The sequence below is a fragment of the Solea senegalensis genome, linkage group LG20 (assembly GCF_019176455.1).
Source record: "Solea senegalensis isolate Sse05_10M linkage group LG20, IFAPA_SoseM_1, whole genome shotgun sequence".
Lineage (NCBI taxonomy): Eukaryota > Metazoa > Chordata > Actinopteri > Pleuronectiformes > Soleidae > Solea > Solea senegalensis.
In genome coordinates, this window is record NC_058039.1 from 3,593,354 (window position 1) to 3,618,122 (window position 24,769).

A 24,769-nucleotide genomic window follows, 5' to 3' on the forward strand; every position below is an offset into this window, starting at 1 on the left:
TCCTCAGCATTTTGACCCAGAGAATGCCTGCCAGGATAAACTCAGGCACGGGGTAGGGTTAAGAAGGCGGCTTCACCTTGAAAGGCCACACTTCAGAGGCCGGGAAACCACAAAAAGCAATTAAAAGTATTGATGGAACTTCAATAGCTCTTAAACAGTGCTGCCAGACACCTCAGGGCAAGTAGCACACTAATCTTTTTCTCCCCTCATCTCTCCATCGCTCCATTCTCCCCCTCACGCTCGCTCTTTCATCAACTTGGTCCTGATTATGACCAAATCATTACACCAACAAAAAAACAAAACAAAGCGCGTATTTACAGTCATGTGGTGCAGGTGGTGGCTGAGGTGAAAGCAAAGACTCCAGGAAGTTGAGTGTGACAATGATCGCAATTAAGGTTTATCTAATCCAAACTAGCTTATTAGCCTTCTAATTGGTTGTGTATGTTCAAGCATGTAAATGTGTGTAGCGTGTGCGCTCAAGAAAACAATTCCAAATGAGCCACTAATGTCATTCCTGCATGTGCACATCATTTACTGTGCAGATGCTAATGGACCTTTTACAGAAACACACTCTCCCAAAGATCGTCTTGCATGTGACAAAACAGGAAATCGAAGAGGAGGGAGGGAGGGAGGGAGGGGCTGAAACCGAGTTCTGCCTGCCTGCTTATTCACAGCGGGGCTGTAGCATCCACAAGCAGGTTGTTTACCCAAATGACTTCCTGCGGTGTTGTTTAGCCAGCGACTTCTTGCTAAATCGCTGATTTACTGCAACAAAGCTTCCCTGTCTTATGTCTCAGAAACATGGGGGTTCCCAAACCCCAGGCCAGGGACGAGTACCGGGCCTTGGGCTAAGCTATACTTGTGAAAACCTGTATCATGAAAGCCTACCGCATTGATTTTTGTTTTTCTGGAAATGAAGAACTTCTTATTTTATAGTACAAGGAGATTTTTATGTATTTAAAAGTACCAAACCAAAACAAGGCTGCACAACAGACTGGATGTTAAAATCCTGCTGCGCCTGTCACTCAAAAATGAAGTACCACGCTGTGAATACTTTGTCTCTGGAAAACAGGCCCAGCACTCACAATGATAGTAATATAAGTATTGATCTCCATGTGTTTTTGTACAGTGGAAAAGTCTGAATTATGCTTTTATTACCAGCTGAACAGCGGGTGCAAGACCTGGATACCTACCTTTGCACTGGTTGGTGTTCTTGTCCAGAATGGCCTTGGTTGACACTATTTTTCCATATCTGTAAAGAGAGAGAAAATACATTTAGTGTTTTTGACTCCAAATGACCAACATGACCTTTTGACTGGTGGGGGCAGTTTGCTCACATTACCACACTGCAGTTAAAAACAGATGTTTTACTTTCCAAACTGTACGCCGTGTAGTTGCAGCCACCAATTTGCAAAGTCGCACAAATGTCACAAGCCATTGGAAAGAGAAATCGCTTGAGGTTAATAACGTTATGGGTATGCCTGACTTTAAATGAATTTGCAGACCCCCCCTCCCCCCCTCCATCTCCCCCACCTCTGACATTTGAGAGTCACTGAACATTTTTATGAGGTCTAAAAGCATACATGCACAGTGGACGCTCTAAAAAAAATATTAAAATTTGAAGTTTGATTAATTTCCTTCCAATTACATCACGTATGAGTGAAAGACGCACCGAAGCGCGCATGTTCAATAGTGATAATATGCATTGTGTTACTCTACTTGTTTCCATCCTAATAGCACAGCGAAGCTAAATGCCTGTTGACACAAGCCTTATATTAAACAGCTGTGTTAGTCTTTGAATGAACACCAATACAAGTCAATTTCCCCTAAAATCACCTAATAATATATATATATATTTTTTAAAAGAACATTCATGAACGTAGGTGAGACTGATCTGAACAGTGAGTTGTTCAACCTGCATGTGTGAGCTGAAACTGCAGCGTGTTGCATTGTGTGCAGTAGAATCATTAGTGCAGTGTGTGTGTGTGCGTGTGTGTGTGTGTGTGTGTGCGTGCTTCTGCACGTGTGGATGCAGTGTACATGTTTGTTCAGCTGCAAATCGACAATAACATTTGTGTGGGCGCCGCATACACGCCTGTATGTATATGTACACGTGAGAAAAAAACAGTTCTCCACGTTGAACGCACTTCACAATGAGTGAGCAGAGGACAGACAGCTTCTGTGTGTGTGTGTGTGCACATACACACACACACACACACATTCTGTAGGGAAGAAGCAGTGGTGCATCCTGGCCCATATTTCACCAGCAGGGGATAATTGTGCCATTTCTCAACGAGTGGCAGAGACTCTATTTACTGCACGCTGCGGTGGGGTGGGTGGTGGATATGAACTGATGAGATCCGAGAGGAAAACTACCAGCTCACACACACACACACACACAAATACAGATAGCATATACGCACACATACACATGAATGCAAACACAAATACAGCACTCACCACTCAGTGGATTGTCTCTCCTCTGAAGATAAACAGGCCATTTTAGCCATAGATATCTGTAATCTAATGCAACAGAGCAGGACTAATGTGCAGGGCTGGGTCACACTGAGACACTCAAGCATAAGTACACAAGGTGAACATGAAACCACTGCTTTCAGTTGATTATAGAACATACCAGAGCAGGTTTACAAATGGCAGTATGTCTATATTTGTTGACTCACACACACACACAGTGTAGATGGACTAGCTTTCAGATGTGCAGAAGTCTAGACCTTTTCCTGAAATTGCCCAAAGGGGCTGTAGGTGAGAGGCAAATGTTTCCACAGCTTTTCCAGACCTTCTCCAGTATAACAGGAAGAGTCTGACCCAGGCAATCTCCCCCTGTGCTCATCATGAGGTAATATTTGAGTTCCATGTCTGCAACTGGCCTTGGTGATTGAAAGATTAAAAATGCTTGTTTTACACGTTTCAATGCTTAATAGAAAAAAAACAGCGGCAACAGATTTTTAATAATGTGAATGTGATAATAGAACAATATTGCCTCACTGCTCTTTAACCGAGCTACCTGGATAATACATGTGAGTTTATAATATAATATAATAACTCTGCTGAACAATAAGATGAACATATGTAATTACTTTTTTTTCTTTCTTTTATTTATTTTTTTATATCAAACCACTTCAATATCCATTGTGTAATAGATGTGAATCAAATGAAGAAGCACTGGCACACCACACTATGGAGGACAATTTAAAGATATGAGTTGTTTCCATAGAGGAAAACACTCAAAATAAAAGAAATAGACCTTGCAAATTTGCTAAATGCTCAGGTCTAGATGACATGAACATTGCAGTGACTGAATACTCAGCTCTATTGTCCATGCAGAGCCAACTACAGTGTGTTTGTTTCTGCATGCCTGTTCATTTATTTGCACACAGGTCCCTGCCCTGCTTTTAAGTGAAGAAAATAAATAAATAATAACGGAGTGCTTTTAGTTTGGGATACAGTTTAGAAGCTCAGCACTCTTTAGCACAATTTAGGGGAAAGTTCTCATTAAAACTTTCTTTAGACTCTGGGGAGGCGGGAGACTCATCACTTGTTTGCCTCATTACATGTTAAAGACGGCTCGTCAACGCGGTCCAGACTCACACCACGAGGACACTGCGGCGAGATGAAAAGACAAGGTGAAAGGAGCCATTTTGGCCATGATGGAAACACGTTGGAGACGGATGGAGAACTGTGGACTGAGGACAACCCTGCTGGTGGCTCCTTCACCTCTCTGCCAGGCAGGCCTGCAGAGGCTTTGATGTGACAGAGGCAGGCCCTGTGAAGCGCAGGTTTAACACTGTGATGCTGTGGCCCAGGATGCAGAGCCTGTCTCTACTAATCCTATTTCAATCACTCTCGCTGGCTCTTATCTCTGACTGGCCCTCAGTCCCACCCCCCTTCCTCACAAATCTTCCCCTCTCTCATCTTTACTCTCTCCCCTGCCCTCTTCCTCGCTCAGTGCATCGCTCACATTACCCTTTCCCACATCCTGCATCCTTCACTTCTCTCCTTCTGTCTCCCTCTCCCTCCTGCTTTCCTCCTAATAAGAATCCCATGGCAATCATTCTGATGCAACGCCGGATCAACCCTAAGAAAAGATATGAAACTGCCTATGAAAAAAAAAATAGAGGCTTTATAATTTATTTAAGGCTGATGAAAATGTACAAATTGTGATGATGTAAAACATGCCATCCATTTGACAGCTGTCTGGACAGTGAAATGCAGTGAAGCTAAGGCCGAGCCAAAAGCTTATAGCCACTGTTTTACAGAGGATCACCACTGCATTCATTTCGAACCGTTCTCTTATTGTGTGAAATAATTCATGCATATTCCATTTCTGTGAGTTAAGCAGCTGAAGTGTCACTGTGGAGGTGTCGATTCACAGGAAAGCGCAGACTCTGTACGTGTGTGAGTGATTATACAACGGGAAATGACTTATCCGAGTGATTGTGTGCTGTCCTTTTTGTGCAAATTCTTTATTTTTCATAGCATTGTATATTATTGATTTGGCCAACTTTTAATGTGTGGACAAATGTGTGGCAAGGCTAAAGTTGATCCAGTAAAGATAAACAAGAGACCTGCAAAGTATTTATGTGTATAATGTACACACAGCAAGTGACTTTGAAGATAAACCTCGAGTCAGTAAATCAGACGGAAGACGAGCAGACAAAACGGTGAAATTCGCTTCATGTGATCGTGTGTTCTCACTGCATGATAACAAGATGTAGCTCCTGAGTGTGAATACTGGTGGGCACAGTGGTGCGTTCTACAGCATCCTCTTACCAAAGAAGATCAAAGTCATACTTTTACAAGATTAACATGAAAATAAAGGTCAAATACGGAGAGTAAACATGTTAGAATAAAACTTAAATAGCCCTTGTTCACTGACAGACAGTTTCTTAAAGGTTACATACATGCATATCCATACTGAAATTGAAAATGTGCACATCTGCATTCTGTTTTTGTTTTTACTCACCAAGCGCACCTGTGACGTGACTTGTAAATACAGATTTATAAATAAATATCAGTTAATAGGTGTCGTGTGTGTGATGTTTTGGACTAAGAGGCGCAAAAATAACTGTGGATGAAGTCATGGCTGAGAATCAACTTCGCTCTCATTGGTTAGTTTGTAAAGATTGTAAATATTAAACATAACACTTAAGATTTGGAATTGGAAAGACTGATGTGTCCAATGATGTTAAAATTGTGTCTGTTAACACCTTACACTACAGGATAATCTGTTCAAATCAGCCTAAAATCAGAAGGCAGAATTATACCCCAGTGTGTTACAGAAATTGGAGTTAAAAAGTCATAAAGCCATAGTCACTGAAAAGCTCGAGCCAATCCCACATCACAGGCCTGTCACAGGTCAATCATACAGAGACAACCATCCACTCACTTTCAGCCCTAATGGCAGTTTATAGTCTCCAAATAACCTAATCTGCACGTCTTCAGTCTGTGGGAAGAAACCTGGAGAGTGACAGTATGCAAACTCCATACAACAACGCCCAATCAAAGCAGGATTTGAATCAAAGAACCTTTGGACTGTGAGGCACCCATACTAGGAATGCAATATCATTTTTAGTAAACTGGTTCATGTACTGTAAAATAAAAGCAGAGAATTGACTTGAATTGTGAGGCAGAATTTACCGCTTTTCAGTCCTTTAAAAACACCTGTGCAGGTGCAAAAGTTATGCCATGCAGAACAATAACTTCAATTTACCACCTTTGGTAGGTGATATAACACGAATAATGGAGATAAAGGCAACTAAAATAGAAACAAATCTCTGGTAATGGTTGTGCTTGTGCTCAGGGATGGTGCAGCACATACCTATCATCCAGATTATCTCCTCGCCATGTGCAGTAAATATTACCCCAAAGGTTTTTAATAAGCTCAGGAAGTGCTCTTCATGTTTTATTAAAAAAGTGAGTAATTGTTATGTCGGCGCTGGTGTAAGTAGCACACATAACTCTTTAAATGTGTTACTTGTACCAATTAGCTCCGGCAAAGACAACCATTTCCTACCAACACACAAACAACTGCTGATGCATCAACAAGAACAAGTTTGTGGGGAGTCACTAACATGTACGAGCCAACCAGAGGCTCGTAAACATTTGTGAACTGATTAATGGCGTTCTCACTCTTCATCTTATGAAATAACAAGACAACACGTTTTCTTTGGTCTAATAATGAGAGACTGTTTGTAAAAACACACACATACAAATACAAGGAAAAGATGTAAGGCAGTGTTTGGCAGCTGCCCTTGAATCTTGTCCCCCGTCTTAGAGCTGCTGATTTGTCCCACACGTCTCACACGTCTCAGAGGCTCAGACAGAGGTAAGGCTTCCTGGACAGCAGAAACATTAAATAGATGTTTTTGTGAAATGCTGCTGCTGCGACTGGAAACATACCCAGCTAACCTTAAGCTTTAAGTGTTCACCGAGAACTTTTAGATGTCAAAACCAAGTTTCTGTGGCATCTGTACGACTCTTTTCACTCCACATCTGAAATGTATTCGCTTGAACTGAACAAGGCCTTTCATGATCAGTTGCAGGCAAATGGATGGTTACAGTTTGTGCTGTGAAAAATTAAAAAAGAGATGACGATGATACTCCCTGAGGAGGGAGCAGTGGAAAGGACAAAATGAAGAAAGAAAACCCAAGCTTCATAAATATGGAGTATTTTTAGAAAGGTGCCGTGAAAAGGGCTGACGGCTTTAAATAAAACTGACAAAAATAAAGGGAAAAGGAGATTCTAAGACACACAGCAAATGGCAGAGGCACGTAAAATTAAATATTAATACAATGACGAGGGAAAATAAATAGAGGAGAAACTGTTCTGATGGACACCTGGCAGGGAGTGGAACAGCTGTCAGTGATCAGTGACTCCTTCACATAAACCTCTGCGCCTTGGAGCTGGCAGTTTGGGGGTAATGTCCTTTACATACAGTACATCCCAGCATGAACGTGCATGGAGACTATGACACATTTTAGCCAAAATGACCTTCAACCCGCTGTGTCTTTGGCAAAAACTTTGTTGGTTTACCTAAAAATGGGCACTTTATGCGGGGATAAAGTGAAATATCCTTGTATAGTATATTTCCCAAAATGTTTCCGTCGCACAGTTGACACGGGGGAGTCAATGTGGACGCAGAGAAAAGACGTTCAGACACAACGTCCAACAAAAGCACTTCGGATCTGAGCATGAGCAAAGTGACAGCAAGAAGCATCACCCTGTTGTTCTCAGTGTAGACTATTTACAGTCTCTTGCTTTTCTCACTCTCACACACACTGGTCGCCGTCCAGCTTTGCAGGAATCGCCTTTGTTTGTTTGGCAGCGTCCCACCTGTCAAACCAACACGCCATGAACTGCTGCCTGACACGCACAAATGACCACATCTGATCTGTGCAGCGTTTTACTGTCCAGATACCGCTTCAAATGAAAGGGGTGGTCAGACGGGGGAAATGGACACAGACGAAGGGAGAGGGAGGAGGGACAGACACACAGAGAGCTTAAGTCTTGTTGTACCAGAGACTCAGCTGCCTGATCTGTTGCTACCGGTATGCTGGTGTTCTGCTGTCCAGCTGAAGTCAAGTCTGACATGGGGAGGACACCCTTTCATGGTTGCTGATATGCTATTGATTATTGGAGGCGATCTAAAAAAGAAAGTATCAATAAGTGCATATTTTATAATAAGGAAAATGATGTTTATTTAAGATAAACATTGTTTGAGCTTCAGATTAAATATGCAAGTGTGGAAGAAGCTCCTTCCTACTTCTTACCAGGCAAAATGTCTGCATGTCATGTATACAGTAATTAGGGGGATAAATAATTCAAACAAAACGCCCTTAGGCCGAATCAACTTCTCCGCTCGCCTCTGCTCTTAAATTGATGTTCGAGGAGGAAAAAGGGCGTTGTGTTTAAGTTCGTTTGGTCTGGCCAGTGAAATAACTGTCGCTTCTGCTCGAGTGGAGAAGTCGAGAGATTAACGTCACGGCGAGACGTGAGAAAGCAGATGAGAGAGAAGTGAGGGGAGGGTGGGTTGCAGAAGAGTAAAGTGAGAAAGAAAAGACAGCCGTGTTCGCACAGACGAGCGCGAGCACGGAGGGTTCTGATGTCATGACTAACAGATGTTCCTCCTCAGAATTAAGTTGTAAGATTTGTTTACTTTGGACATTCCTGTGGCTGTCTCACTACTTTTTTTGGAATTTGAGCTCAACTACCTCTGTTTGCTCTGAGTGACGCACAATTTGGCCCTGTTGATAAAGTGCGAGGATGCAGACGGGTGTTCCAGGAAAACAGGTGGCGAAACAGATGAAGCAACAGAAAGACATCAGCTTTCTCTCAGCAGCTATTAAGACTTTACCAACAATCAAAAACGTTTGTGTCCTCAGTAGTTCTAGGTGAATTATATGGTGACTAAGAAAAGACAAAGGTAAGGACACTTCTCCTCAGTGTTGCATTAAAAAAACAAGAAACCAGATGAAATCTATTCTCTCCATTGTTTTGGTTATGAAATAATGCTATAAAATTGTAATTCCGTAAAGGTGGACTATTTCAGCTTTTAAGAGCTTTTAAGGCTGAAGAACAGGTCCTTTAAAGGCAGGGTGGGAGATCATACTGGATTGCTTAAAATGCTCTCCACACTCTGATTGTAAACAATTCATTAATGCATTGTCACAAAAATGAAAAAAAGTCAGTCACCTGTGGAACAGACAGGCCTGTAAAAACAACATCCAATCATAGGAACGGCCCAAACTAATTAATTGCATCGTGATGCATCAATCAAACTGCCATCTGCCCGCCTCCCCCCGCCCGCTCCTCTCCGTGCACTAATCGCGCATGCTCAGAAGACAACGCCAGAGCTTATGCTACACATGAGACAGTTGCAGCAACATTATGGCAGAAAAGGTGCCGCCAACAACAGGTGTTGATCGCAAGGAAAAGGCTGACGCAGAGCGATCCAAGACCAGAGTGAACTTTGGTGCTGTGTTTGAAGGGTGGCGACCACTGAAAGCCCAGAAAGGGGCTGCATAGTGGTAGTGTCTTATTTGTTGTTTTTCGGCATTGCATTGACATTTGAACAAGTATCCACAAAGGTTGATTCCATGAGTAACCAACACAATGCTCTTCATGAACAAGAACTGCCCATTCCTTGGAGGCATACAGTAGCTTTGGAGGGAGGTCTAAAGAAAGGGGCTTGGACTTTAGAATTCAAAATGTAGCCTGCTCAAACAGTTTTTTTCCACGATGTGCAACCCTACCTTTGAGGTGTGATCTGATACACTTGTAACCATGTCCAACAGTGATGTCACAACCCTGGAGTAAACCACGACATCGCTGCAGCAAGGTGAGGAGTCAACCCAGTGGAGGATGTTAAAATGCTTCTGTGGTCAATATACAGTTTTCTTTCAACTTTCACATTTTGAAGTTGGAGATTTGTCAATAAATGTAAATCACAAATAACACTAACCACAATCAACTAACAGTCAGTGTTATTGCTGTTACAGTCATTAAGTAAATCAAAGTCTTGCTACTCATCAGCCTATGAAAACTAAAATGAGCAGACCGTGTTTGCAAAATGTACATTTAATGGTTACAGGTACTCCTGTGAAACTGCTTGTTCAAGCAAATATTTAATCAGTCAATGAAATGGCAACCAATCGGTGCATTTAGGGGAATAGACATGAACAGCCTGGTGAAGTTTAAACCAAGCATCAGAATGGAGAAGTACAGTTTTTTATTTGACTTTGAATGTGGCACGGTTGTTGGTGTCAGACAGGCCGGTCTGAGGATTTTCAGAACCTGCTGATCTTCTGGGATTTTCACACACAACCATATCTAGGTTTTACAGAGAATGTTCTGAAAAACAGATAATATCTAGTGAGCGGCAGCACTCTGGGTGAAGATGCCTTGTTGGTGCCAGAGGTCAGAGAAGAACGACCGGACTGGTTTGAAATGATAGACAGGCAACAGTGAGTCAAATCACCACTGGCAGTAGTCCTTCTCTGAACACACACCATGTCAGACCTTGAAGCTCAGGGGCTACAGCAGCAGAAGAACACAGCAGGTGCCACTCCTGCCACTTTACTAGATGTTCTGTGTACCTCAATAAAGTATCCTGTGGGCAGTTTGCCTTTTTCAACAATTCAGGTAAAGAGCTGTGACAGGAAATTTTAAGAAGGTCTCGTCATTTGAAGCTGGACTGCAGGGCCTTTGTTCACGCTGCTCTTCCCCACTGTCAGTTTGATGAAGCACAGAGGATAGGCTGCCTTTGATAGCTAGACAGCTAATGTCAAGCGTAGACCTAAGAGAGTCATTATAGGGATAATGTGCCACTGCCAAGTGCCCTGGCCTCTGCTTCATAAAAACAGGTGGTCCCAGGGTCACCCCTCCCTCCTTCTCCCTTCAATTTCTCTATTTAGCATACCTCGTGGCCCCTCCTTTTCTAGTCTTCCCCATACACCAGTCCCCTCAGCACACACAGGAAAGGTTATTTGGACAATTGGTGGTGATTAGCTCTTGATTTGGCTCACTCTGTCCGTTTGATCAGGCTGTGGCATGGAGGGGAGAGCCAGAACGAACGGGGGTGCAGCTGTGACTCAGCCACGGCTGAAAATCGGGTGAAGAGAACCAAGGGGGGGGGAAATCAGATGAGAAGGAGGTAGGGTTGGAGAGAAAGAAGAGGAGGGGGTAAGAGGTTGGGGGTTTAGGGACCTCAAGGGTCCTTTCACTTTCTTCACAGTTTGAGTTATGGATTTGAGCTGCTGGCAGGTAAAATGTGAACTGTAGGTCTCTGTTATTCCAGTTGTGGACCCTCATAAAAATGCTCTCTTTCTTACTTTGAACAGTTTGTCCAACAACCTGCTCAGGTTCTCTCTATGCCTCTCCTGGGTGGTGGATTGCTAACAAGAAAAATGTGGATGCAGCCTAATATCTGGTGTTTGGGGCTTGTATTGGTTTTGTTGGCATGGGTGGATGTTCTGGCCGCATTGATCTTTGAGTTGGATGGCTTTGTTGTCGGGCTTAATGTTGGGACGGAGCCTCAAACGAGTTGGTTAGGCCAAGGAATTTTTCTCACAGTAGCGCCTGTACTATCCATCCAACCACCCATCCCTTCATCCATCCATCCACTCATAGAGACTGCCAGGCAAGTAGGACGGCCTCTCGCTATCTGGGTGTTGAGCCAACAAATCCCCACTCCACTCCTTTGGCCTCTTCTCCACACCCATATATCAGGCTGACGGCTGCAGAGAACCCAACATCCAGCCAGCTGAACAAAACAGAGATTAAGCACCCACCCAAATCTATTTAATTACTCATTCAACTGCTCTCTGCGTGCAACTCCAACTGCTGTGAGAACTTCGGTGTTCTTCTGACTTTACTTTTGCTCCCAGCAACCACAAAGTGGTTGAACGCAGTGGCTGGTCACTCGAAAAATGGCATTCCCATTTGCTGTTGACTGCATGTTTGTGTCTCTAATATTTCAGCTTGGTTACCAAGAGCTGAGGAAGGATGTCAGCTGCTGCTCCACAAATGACGTTGCATTTGTGGACATCTGTAAATCCACAGCTTCATCACTGACAAGTACAGTTGTCATCATCCAAGAGCATATTAATAACACCAAAGATGACAGATTGGTACTAACAATGGAATATTATCGCATATACCATTGGCCATTGTAAGCAGTTAGCAAACAGATGTGTTGTGTTTGTTACAACAGAAAGTTGTGGAAAAACTTTTGTATTTCTGTATTCTGTGTGAGAACTCATTCAGGGAGTTTGGCAGGCCTTGATGAGGTTTACTGAACGTGTGACAGGTTCACAAAGATGGGGTTACAGCCACAGTAGAAGGCATTTATTCTTTTGGCATCTGTCTGGAGACGTGCAACAGCCTCCAATCAGCAACTACAATATGGCCTGATGTCAAGAATGCATCAGTTTGGCAACATCGCGCTCTCTTTTAAGATACTGGTGAACCGAGGTGGCAAGAGCTGCCTCTCAAAGCCTGTGACATGGCAATCCCACACCCAGCTTTTTCAACTTTTACTTATCTCACTGCCACTACTCACAAGGATTGGACACATACACACACACACACACACAGTAAGCCATGAGATCGCACAAAGACCTATGATACTGATGAGGAAATATTGCTTGGCCGGCTTATGTTAAACTCCCTGAGTTCTCATTTTCCTAAAACGACAACACATTTCACGTGCATTCATGTTTAACATGAGGTCTCCCAGGGAGAGCTGGTGGGCAGAGGGCCAGCAGAGGGGGTGCTAAATGCTGGAGGGGGACTGGGCATCTGGGAAAAAAACCTGAGGGAGACCCGGGGTGCTGCAGACTGCAGAACAGTTGCATGACCTTTTCTTGAATGCTGCCACCCGCCAACCACTGAAACACAGTCTGGCTAATTAAAGTTTCAGGGCACTGGAGGTTTTTTTTTTTTTTACTGGCACACCTCAAGCAACCTTGGGGGCTCTTATGCAGGCGATACACAGTGAGTGAAGGATGGTAAATATCAGAAATAGGAGAGATTTGAGCCCTGGAAGCAGCTGAACAAGAGGACAGCCACTAGAGGACAGCACAAAAAAAAAACTCCAGGCCATAGCAGACAAAGTCAGTTCGGAGGAGAGAAGCTATATATTTGAAATAATAGAATGCAAAACTACACTCAAAAACATTCACACTCCCAGAGTGTCCACATGATTTGCCCTTCCCAATAGTTACGCTCGAGACATTCAAGTTCATATGGAATTATAAATTAAATTCAAACTGTCCAACTCTGTATGACAGAGTGAACGGGAGAGCTAAGCAAGAGATATGCAATGTCAAAATGCTGAGTGCTTTTCCAAATCTTATCAGGCTGCCTCTCAGGCTAATGGAATTTCGATGGGTCAGTATCAAGAATAAATGCATGACTTATGACATGGTTACTGGGAGCATTACCAAATATACTGGACAGCGAGTTCCCGTCTCCAAAGGATCATTGAATAATTGGCCATGTTTGACCAGGACATTTCTGGAAATATGGCCAAGAAAAGGTTATGCAACTAGACAGACTCACTCATGGTCTGTATTTCACAATCTGCTGGCCTTGTCTCCATTAATGATCTTGACCCCCTTTTCACCATTTTAGAAGTGAAAGGGCCTAATGGAGCTGAACAAAGCTGCTTGTGTGTGTGTGTGTGTGTGTGTGTGTGAGGGAGAGAGAGAGAGACAGACACAGATAGAAAGCCCCTGTGACTGTGTGTTACAGCTTGATGAGGTCTTGGTCTGTGATTCCTGGGGGAGATGGGCCAATCTAAGCTTTATTCTGCCTTATTAAGCTATGAGCGGGCAGGTGTGTGTGTGCGTGTGCGAGTGTGTGTTTGTTTTCTCAATCAAGAGCATTTGGCAGATTTTTATGAGCACTCTGTGTGTGTGTGTGTGTGTGTGTGTGTCTGTAGAATCCTCGGAGTTGGTAGCAGTTTAATGGGGTGTGTGAGGTATTGTACATGGACCCGTTTTAACGCCTGTGAGAAGTGAGCTTTTCAGTTTGATCAGTTTGGCGTTTAGGAGCCTTAATATGTCACACTCACTCTATATACCGTGCAGCAATACCTGCCTATCACGACAGCCTGTCTTTTACGATACTGCCTCTGAGGAATCTTGTACTATAGAATATTTAAATTATAGTCTTATATAGTTTATAGTTTTAAGTCTAGACGAGTGCGATGACTAAAAATGTGTAGGTTCAAGTTGACCCTGACTGGTGGCTGTCCATCCATTATCTAAACAGCTTATCTTTTCTCACCTATGGGCAATTTAGAGTCTCCAATGAACCGAAACACTTCCGTGTCTTTGGACTGTGGAAGGAAGCTTGCACACTACAAATACGAGGAGATCAGGACACAGAACGACTCAGGTTCAAAGTGGAATTGCGACCAAGAGCGTTCTCGCTGTGCGGCGGTAGTGAAACGTCACGTTGCCCCACTGAGATATAGCTACTGTGAATCTTTTCAAACACAAATGGGCATTCCATCTTCTCTAAGTACACCATCATCTGCACAAAACGCCTCTCGTGTCTCGAGGCTGTCAGCTATTTATTCAGCAAGTTACTGAAATATGATCTTGTCAGAAGAAATCTCCCCATTCGACTTACTTCGACTGCGGGATAAGCGCACAGAAGTTTTCCCCTTACATTAAACATCTTTATCTTATTCAAATGGACATAATGTTTCCATGAAGAGCTTTTAAAGATGACAGCTGAATTGAGGACATCCACTGTATTAATTTAAAAAAATAAACTTATGCAACGATTATGCCCAATATCAACTTCATGATGTTCATGATGAGTGACAAATCATCCTTTGCTCCTGATAACGTTTACATTTACATGGAATATACGGGACGATTTACGAGGAAACTTTGAGTTTCCACATAATATAAATCAGCATGGAAGACATTTATGGAGGCTACACTGACATGTGAGCTGGGAGTACTGCACTCCATGTACTGTTACATACAGTGATGAGAACCGCACGATTATTGCCAAGTGCAGAACATAAGAATGCAACAAATAGATCGAGTGTTTGGGCTCAGATTTACAAAGTGGGGCCGATGTGTTTGACAGTCCAGCGCCTGCGTTTTACTGTAATGGTTCCCAGCACTTACGGTTGGCAGAGTTTGATGAGGTCCTGGTCGGTGGTGCCAGGTGGTAGGCCTCTGATATAAAGGTTGGTCTTACTCAGCTGCTCCGCCCCTCCCTGGCTGCAGCTGTTGGTGCTGGGGCTGGGAGGAGCCATTGGATGAGGGGGTGGAGCATAGGGCTGCTGGGAAAAGAAGAGAGAGAGAAGGGGAGTGATTCAGTATAAACAACCAAAAATAGCTTTAATTTGGTAAGTGATGAGGGGAAAGATAAGAGCGCAGCGGTGAGGGTGAGGAAATACAAGAATCGAACATCTCTGAGACAGCAGCTGATAGTCTGAGACAGGGAGGAGGGAGAGGTGTATATGTTTTCAATTATAAAAAGATCACACCAGATAAATGTTATCGCAGTTATCAGAATAGACACTCGTTTGAATTGGTTTTGTCACCCATTAATGCAATGAATCATTTAACGACAAAAACGTGGGAATGTGGTCAAGAGTGCAAACCTTTCGACTTGTTTCCCCCTAAAATCCTAAAGTAAACAGTTCAACAGTGACACTCTGTGAAATGATGGTTCATAAGGCTTCCAGCAGCTTATAAACAGCTTTAAATGATGGCAACTTCCTGCTTACTATTCATGCCCTCAAAACCAATTTCATTTCACTGTAAAACAATTTACACCTCCAAGGGTGTGATATCTTGATGCAGTAATCCTCACCAGCCTATTTCATAAACATCTCAATATGAATGTGTTTTTTCAGTATAATCTGTATTATAAATATATTCAAAATGCATTAGATATGTGATGCAGCCCCCCCCTCTCCCTTTTCCTTTTTTTCCTCCCTCTGTTTCGCCTCCTTTGCTCTCCTCATGTGCCTGTTGTGCTGTTAGTGTAGATTTATGGTATAGGAGTCAGGGCCCCCTGCTCACAGCCCATTTATATCTCTATTGCAGGGACACTGCACATAGTGACAGACGGCGAGAACCAGGGCCCGTAGGCATGAGTGAAAAACAGAGGGAGACACACTAGGAGGAGAGAGTGAAAAAGGAGGGAGAAGGGAAGGAGAAAGAGAGACGATGTGCACTGCAATAAAGTAAGTGAGTGATGGATGAAACAGAAACAAAAAAAAAAAATGGTCAGGGTGAAAGGACTTGAATAAATACCACCAGCTCCAGTTAACCATGTTAACCCTTCGTTCTCCCAAGAGAGCACCTCAAGACTGTGTACGTCCACACACACACACACACACACACACCATTAGCCCTCCAATTCGCCCTACACGTTAGCAGCGGCAGCCGGAGCATGGCTGATTTGATGCGCTATTTTAAGCACGTGTGCCATGCCAGCGTGTCGCCTTCCCCTCTTCAGACAAAGAGCCGGGGTCCCTGGAGCGTGGAGAGGGAGCCGCGTCCATCAATGGACAGCTAATTGCCACGCTGAGCTAAGTGGAACTGATGGTTAGCCACTCACTGCGCCGGACGCACACACTGTACAAACACACGCGATAACACGGGAACTCCTTTGTCACACAAAGAAGCTCATCCAGCCAGTAACCTGGTTCACATTCAAATGTACCACACGGTTTTTGGAAATACTCTAGTACATATTGGGATTTATAATACACTAGGTGGTGCAAAGCGGGTCACAACAGAGGAAAATACCTGGTTAGGCAAATAAAGAGATCAAAAAGCAATTTGTCCCTGCTTCCATCTTTATGTAGTAATATTTGCTTCTAAGACTAACATGAGTAATGTGAGTCCACACATATCCGCTGTCATCTGCTGTTTACAATTGTATTTCCACTGCAGTAAAATGCAGACGCTGGAGTGAAGTTTGACTCTCTTATCTTTCAATTTGCACATATTCAATTTATGCACTTTTTACCTCTTATTAATACACCATTTCACCTCAAGTGTAAAAACTCAAGATTTGGGAATTTTCTTGAATGAAAACATTTGGGGGTTTTAATTCATGTGCAAATAAAGATGTTCATGAACAACAAGCTGCTGTCTCCAAGTTAAATCTTAAATAAATCAAGTCACTTGTTTGGACCAGTCTCTGTAAGGTCTGAACCAAATTTAAGGTAAGAAGGAAGTCTCTCAATCCTGGTACTTAACAGGTTTACATGTGAACTCTCATCTCAATTTTACAGTCTTTACATTCATGTGGATTTTACCAAATAAAAGCCATTCATTCCTTAGTATCTATGCACTTTTGCTGTCTAACTAAGACATCCATTCACCCTTCCATACGTCCAGGTTTTTGACAGGTCTTCAGTGTATCACAGGGCACAACAAACGGACACACAACCATTCTGTATGTAAACTGTAAGCAGACGCATGAATACCTGGAGAGAACCTGCACAAATATGAGAAGAACATAAGCCGAAACCTTAAGGACCTGGTCAGCCAGAACTCAAACTGTGAACCATTTAGCTTTAAAACTCGAGTATTAAATGTGTTTGACCTCAGCTCAAATCTTTAATCTGGTTATTTGAATACTCCAAAATTCCAATTTACCTCCTACTCCTCCATGAGATGCCTCATACTGTTCTGGTAGCCTTGGTTGCACAGGCTACGATGTAAAAAAAAGCAGTCATTCATGAATCCACGTAGAACAGAAGAATCTTAATCTCCTGAGTGCTCCATGGGAGTTTCTTTCTCCCACTCAAAGTCACAGGAACACGCACAGCTGCAGTTCAAGCGTGGACTTTGAGCCTGCCACCTTACCTCCCCCTCCGCTCACCTCTCCGTCCACTTCATCTTAAATTACACACATACTTAACATACAGTGAGACACAGAACAAATTCACCAGTGCGAGAGGAGACACCAAACAGAGTCACTGTCATCTCTAGAGGTTAATTGCAAGCCTCGCTCTCATATCTCACGCTTTCGTTTTTTGTTTTAGCCCTTCAGTAATATTCACAGCCCCTCCTCCTTACCCTCCTCCTCCTCCCCTGGCTCCGGGCTTGGCTTGCATCCTGGGCTTTGGAATTCACGTGTCCCGCCCTATCGATTCGCTTTCATTTTTTAAGGTCAGAAGCTCAAATCTTACACAATGACGCATGGAGGGGTCAAAACCAGCTCATTACTTACAGTGTTGGACAAGAGGGCAAAGGGCAAGGTTATCCATGGGGAGAGAAAAGAGTCCCCTGCGGGATGAAGGATGGAGTGGGTGCTGAAGGTCTCATCTGAACTCCCAACTGAGACTTCTGTGGGGTTGGAGGGGAGTAGCTTTTTTTTTTTTCTCACATTCTTGAAAACTTCTTTTTATAAAAAATCATATTTCAGGTCAAATGAATAAGGAAGGACTTGTGTTTTGAGCAGTGTAACAGTGACCATTATTAAATAATATTTCCCAACTAAACGTTTGCACGTTTGCTGCTCGTTTATAACACTCATATATTTAATTTCCCATCCATGCAATAGATTATAAAGTAGGTCATGTTTTGGTGTTGACGTGGTCATGCTCCATCACTTTTTTAAATCTATTACAGAGTGGATATTGAACGGAAACTTGAGTCAAATAAAATACTATATATCATTAATAAAATCACAATGACACAATGTTTTGTACTGTTATCTTGAAAATAATGTTAAATCCAAGAATTAAGCACACACAAAGTACACGCACATTACCAAAATTGTTTCTCGTTTTGTTTTAAATCAAGTCATCTCTTTGCCTTCCTCATGGTCGCCCCACAGGAGGTTAACAACTGTGAGATTATTTATCCCACCGGATGGTTTTGTGACTCTGTTTACCCTCACCCTGTTGGCCCATAATATCCGGCTTCTCGACAATATAATAAACACAGGCCTCATGTGTCAGAATGATGAGGATTGAATACAACACTTGACAAAGTGCAATTCAGCAACACAAGAGAGGGAGAGAGAGAGAGAGACATAGAGAAAAGAGCAAGATAAAAAGAGTTCAAGGCAGAAATGGTGGAGAGTGCTGGAGAATAGCTGGTTATGACACTTCAAAAATCTCCAGGTGGTAAATGAGAAAAACCTCCATTTTCCCTCCTCCCTACCCAGCTGTGACATGCTGCTACAGAGGCTTACTGGGGATTTCAATTTGCGGCACTATATTTCAGACAAGCAGAATGGTTTACACAGGCCCAATTTACCCCGTCAGTGTGAGTGTGAGTTCACAGCCTCAGTGACATAGAGACAGAGAATGTTTATGAGTGTATTTAGTGAAAATGATAATATCTATCGCGCGCGACACAACACCGTGTTACATATTCAAGGCAAGGACAGCACACACCCTGTTTGTCATGCTGTACATCATGGGTGTCAAACTGGCGGCCCGCGGGCCACATGAGGCCCTCCAATCGATTATATGTGGCACCACGAAATTAATTAGCTCGCAAAGACATTCGGTTGTAATTATTGCTTTATTAAATGTGTTACACTCAACATCAAATAACATATATTTAAGCTGTTATCCTCGTCATTATTTGCTAAATGTTCCATCTATTTATTATAAATAGGTTTTTATTGTGAAGTATACGCAATTTTATGTCATAACAAGCTCTTTAACACCGCCCCCCTCTTGACCAAACTAGATGCTAATTGGCCCCCAGGTCATTTGAGTTTGACACCCCTGCTGTACATGGTGGGAACTACAACTGAAAGACTTCTCGCTCGGCATCAGCCACTCAAATCATGTAACCAATGTCGTTTGATGGACAAAATGCATGAAACAATGGCGGACATCACATCACCTGTACTTTAGCGACAATAGCTACGTAATTAGCCATGACAGACACTCCTCTGCGAACCTCTGCTAGCTATCCCCGCCCTCCGCCAAGCATTCACACCATGAATATGTGTGAATCCAGTATTATGACGCGTTTCCTTTACATTGTGTCATTGTCACGTTCATTTTCAGCACCTGCACACTAATCTTTTTCTGCGGTTTTGCCCCGTGTGCGACGCAGTTTGCAGATGATGAAATGTTGATTTAAAACTCTAGTGTGTAACTTGTAAATAGAAACAAATTGCGCGTTACATCCAAATCGTTGTCAAATGAGTTCACACAACGCTGATTAATTAAGCCCATCAGCTCCACATGACTCTCACTGTGTTTCTCAGTGCACCAGTGTTTGGATCTCGTTTTCCCTGGCGACGCTCAGTCGCTGCAATGAATATTGACCCGTAACATTGTACGAGTGAAGAGAGCGATGGAAACACAAAGAAATGCCCATTAAACGTTTCAGAAATTAAATATGTCGCTCATTTATTCCTGCCTTTGCACTGCAGGAGAGTACACACACAAATGCACTCTCAGTCAGGTCTGACAGTTTTGCTTGGCAGACCCTTAATGCTCAAAAAAGAGGAAAATATTAATTTGCAATTAGTTGCCTGTTTATATAAAGGAGAAAACATGTTGGCTTTTATAAATGAGGAACGCATAATTAATTGATTATATGACACATTTAATTTCCAACTTTAATGATTATGGCATCTCTGCAGCACCTGCAGTGGTGTTTTATTTCCATTCCCATGGTAATTATATCCTATACAAGTGCTATAACTGCTTATATAAAGACGTGGAAGCATTCCATGTGGGTAAACATTGTTTGCAAAACACAGAGAAGCTAAAACAGTAATTGGAAAGACAGCAGGGTTGTGGCTTTTCTGCCTCTCTTCCTCTCGCTCTCTTCCTCCTCCGTGCCCTCTGCAGGGCAGGCCTGCGACTGGAGGAGAGGCGGCTGTGCAGCACCGATTGGCCCTGATTTATAGAAGGCTGATTTATAGAAGGCCAGAGCAGCCAGCCAGAGCCAGCCAGACAAGGCCAAACTGTCGATACCAGCAAACCAACCTGACCCAGCCCAAACAGTCAGTACACGACTCCTCCAGATCAGGTGTGACCGAGCAGAGGGCACTTTTACTGTGTCTTTCAGTCTCGCTCTCACTCTCTCTACACACGTATATACATGCATGCATGCTGGGGGGGGGGGCGGAGCAAAGAAAATGACAAGCAGTCTCCTGAAATTGAAGAAAAAAAAGCCTCTCAGTTTATCCTCCATTAATTCATGCTGGCAAAGTCTCTGCAAAGACTCTTAGAGACAAGCACAAGCACAGTCCCAGAGGCATCCCATCCAAACTGCCAGAACTAACAGCTAGCTCGGCGGTTGGCTGCATTCACAGCAGCCTTCAAGCACAAGAGGAACGCAAATCCCCCATCCATCCCGGACTTCCAAACCTTTAGCCCCTAAACATGTGTATTGAGAACCACTGCTGCATCCCAGTGCCGCAAGAACAGGGGGATGGGGAGGGAGGTGCTAATAGACAGAGGGACGAGAGAGAGATTGCCTGTCCTCCTCTCCTCTTCACGCTGGGCTCCTTCACTCTCTGTCTATGCTTGTCGAAGTAAACCCATAGCCAGGAGGAGCGAATAGCAAATCATCCCCAACTCACCTGGGAATGCGATACAACTGTCTCTACAGCCAAATGTATCCTAACAAGGAAGACAGCAAATTCTGTATGCAAGGGGATTTAGAGAGTGCAGGCAGGGGGGACTTAAGAGAACAGCCAAAGCAAAAAGCTACGAGAAAACAAAGAAGGGGGGGAAAAAAAGGAGGAGAATGAATGAGAAAAAAGACTCCGATTAAAGGGCAGGAGTCAATTTGACTATCTAATTCTCTCTGGGCTTCCAACAGCCTGCTGGCCTCCTTCTCCAGTAAAAACAAAGAAGTGGGATCAGGGATGCTGCTAAGCCAACAGTGCTGTGCACAATGATGCAGGGGGCTAATTTTACACATGCAAATTGTTCCAGCTACAGTTTCCTACACTGCCACAGATGGAGCTCTCTCTCTCTCTCTCTCTCTGTGTTGCTGGTTCTTTGTCTTGCTCTCTTACTCAGTCAGTAAGGCAGACCCTTAATGCACAGTTAAAGTGTAGCTACACGGCTGTAGCTCGATTACACCGTTTAATTGGACTATTGTCCTTGTCCGAGTATACAAGCACTAACAGGTAATCCATTCATTGAATGAAGTGTGCCCCCCTCAGCTCGTATAAGGCATTTTCAGGTTGATGTATCACAGACCAAAACAACTCTCGCTGGCAGCTCGTTGTTAGCATATTGAGCACCCTTCTGTGTCTTTCTCCCAACTTCTTCTTCTTCTTCTTAGAGTTTAACAGCAGTTGTAAACCTGCATGAAAGGCCCATTACTGCCACCTTCTGCCCTGGAGTGAGGATCAGAGAATCACTTAGTTTTTATCGGTATAGATTATTGAGCGCATTAATGCTTAACGTCAAACTTTTCTTCCATGCGTACTCTTTGTCTGTGATATTGTAAGTAAGAAGCTGACAGTTCTTACTTTTTGTCTATTTGTCATTCCCAAATTCACTGCTGTCTTCTTCTGTGTACCGGGTTCTTCTTTTATTTCCAGGTCAAAAGCCTGAAGTTATGCAATAGTAATTGTCTGCAAGTGTAAATCTAACTTTGGGAAAGTTGATTTAGTACGATATCAGTCATACTCACATTTTATTTTAAAAGTCAAGTTTTAGTGAGACAATCGAACAATAATTTGTCAAGCAAACGTCATGTAAACATCACTGTCTTATTTTCTCCCTATTTCTTCCATCGATTTCCCTCTCTTCACGTCTCCCACTCTCTTGTTCTCGGGTGCAGAGAAGTGAGATGTTGTGATCCGTGTCAGGAACCATACAGAGCCCAAGGGTTGAAGTACAGACCGTATATTTCCCACAAATGGAGCGATAAGATGCATTTATATCATCTGACATTGAGGACAAGAGCTATGGAGGTAAACAAGGGATGCTTTATGTAGCAGCACAGCTTAAAACATTAAGTCGTCTGTTTTATCTGCAAGGAGAGGGCATTTTGGGGAAATGGAGTTAAGGCCGGAATACAATTTTGCCTTCAGGAAGTCGATCCAACATGAAGCATTTATGTGAGAAAACAATAGAAGTCCCGGTTCACACTGCTGGGATCCGTCATGTTTTTTTGTTTTTTTTAATTTCGGCACTCATGATAACACATTAGGGAGTTCATACTGACACATCTCAGATGTGTCTATTTTTGAGTTTTGGCATCTCGCCTCTTTTTCACACATGATGTGAATTATTCCCAGCAAAAAAAGGCAGAGAAAATATCTTTTGATAATGATATTGACATTGTATCAGCAATGTTGTATAAATCTGACACTTTTCACATTCACTCTCTCACATTCAGGGTATGAATATGACTTTTTATATGTCATTAACCTTCTCTCTCTCTCTTGTGTCCTCATCTTGCAGGTTGCAGGATCCAGATCCAGTTTCAAGGCTACTATTATCATACAAATCATCACCATTATTATTATGCTATAATTAAAAGTTGATATCAGTATAATTTCAATCAACTATCTCTGCTGCTGATGTATAAATGACATTTTATTTCTATAAACACGTTATCACTGACTCACATCACTTGATACAGTATATCTGCTCCTGGTCTCTCTCTTCTGTCTCTACCTCATCTCCCTCGTGTCCTTCTGTCCCCCACCTCTCCCCTCTGTCTCCCATTTTTCCTTTCCCCTCAACCGGTCGAGGCAGATGGGCAGAGATAATGTATGTTATGATTTGGCGCTATGCAAATAAAATTGAATTGAACTGAGTCTGAATACATGAAAAACATAAATATTTTCTGTAAATCAGAAACTAAAGTCACAATGTCAAGTTGTGGGGAGACATGCGGGCGAGATGCAGCAGTCACGATGCGCAGCAGCGAGACAGGACTTTGGATCAATTAATGCTTTATTAGCACTTGTGAATTCCGGGAACCAAAGTCACTGTGTCGTTCATTTACACTTCTTTAAAATAATTGCCTCCTCTTATCCAGAGAAGAACAGTCGGGTCAGTAGTTATTCATGAATCACCATACTTTGGAAGACTAAAAATAAACGTGCAAGGAACAACAATGTACGACCACAAAAATAACGGATTAAGGCTTTCGTCAGCATGGGATGCATTATCGAGGAGACTCATAATACTTTTATGATTTTGACTGATTTGACAGCAAGATATAGACCGCCTTTAAAGCAACACTATGCAACTTTTGCTCTCTGCCACCTCTTTGACGACTTCGATGTCTTTTTAAACCGACTCAGATCAGCATTACTCTTGAACTTGCTGAGCCAGATTCTGGCAGTTTGAGTCGCTGACGATCCACATGGATCTACCACATCTACGCTCCTGTGGGCCCTCTGGTTTACCCTCTGGTATGGTGCGCTTACAAGACCGTGCAGTTCTTCTAGTCATGAAATACACATTTGACGGGGGTTCTTATCAATTCTGTATCCTGTGTTCAGCCGTTTAAAGAATCCATTTCCGAGTTCCTTGAAGCAGGCTTCTCCCTCGCCTCCCTCCCTCCCTCCCTCTCTCTCACGCACATCCTGTATAATGTCAGATTCAAGTTCAGTTTTTTTCCAACGTGAGCATTGAACCTCCGTCAAACACACATTTCCTTTTAGGAGATACAACAGACGCCACATTAACATCGCAGGTTAGTCACTAAGCCCACATAAAAATCCACATAAACATACTGTTAGCTGGTATGTTTACACCAGTGCGCTGACAACCGTAAACCTAATTCTCTGCCGACACTAACAGTCGACCAATGTTTAGGTGACATAAGCGAAGCTGAAGTGTGTTTGTACTGGACGATTACGATGGTTTGGCTGCGAGTGCAACGACCGCCACAGAGGGATCCAAAAGGGAAAAAAAAAAAGAGCAGAGAGCTAGCTGTGGGCAGAGCCAAAGTGAAACTCGATGGACATAAATATTTGGGCTGATTTGTCATCATTATGGCCAGCTGGGTCTGTTTGCAAGCTAGCCAGTGTGGGAGTGGAGACTGCAGGATGGATGGAGCGAGAGAGTGGGAGGACAGAGACACTCGTTTAAAGACAGAGCAACTGAGAGACGGACAGAGGACGACAGAGCGTGTGGAAAAAGAGAGAAAGGGCATGTTTTAAACTTTAATGTCCGGCTGAACCCAAGCTGGCACCCACATGCGTCTGAACGGATGCACTGAAATACTGTGGCGGTGCTCCACAGACAATAACAGTTATGGATTGGTCTGCAGGTCATTAACTTAACTACAAAACTAT

The 24,769-nt window shown here is 43.1% G+C and overlaps 1 protein-coding gene across 3 annotated transcripts in view; it reads right to left on the reverse strand.

Annotated features, from left to right (window-relative positions):
* Window positions 1-24,769, reverse strand: part of LOC122786396 (RNA-binding motif, single-stranded-interacting protein 3-like) — a 270,501-nt gene that overhangs the window by 137,047 nt on the left and 108,685 nt on the right. For 2 of the 3 annotated variants that reach the window (XM_044052680.1, XM_044052678.1), the window contains exons 4-5: window positions 14,671-14,828; window positions 1,194-1,252 (exon numbers count right to left, since the gene is read on the reverse strand). In XM_044052680.1, coding sequence (XP_043908615.1) covers window positions 1,194-1,252; window positions 14,671-14,828 — 217 coding nt within the window. The remainder of the gene's footprint in view (window positions 1-1,193; window positions 1,253-14,670; window positions 14,829-24,769) is intronic. The other variant, XM_044052679.1, reaches the window with a different exon arrangement.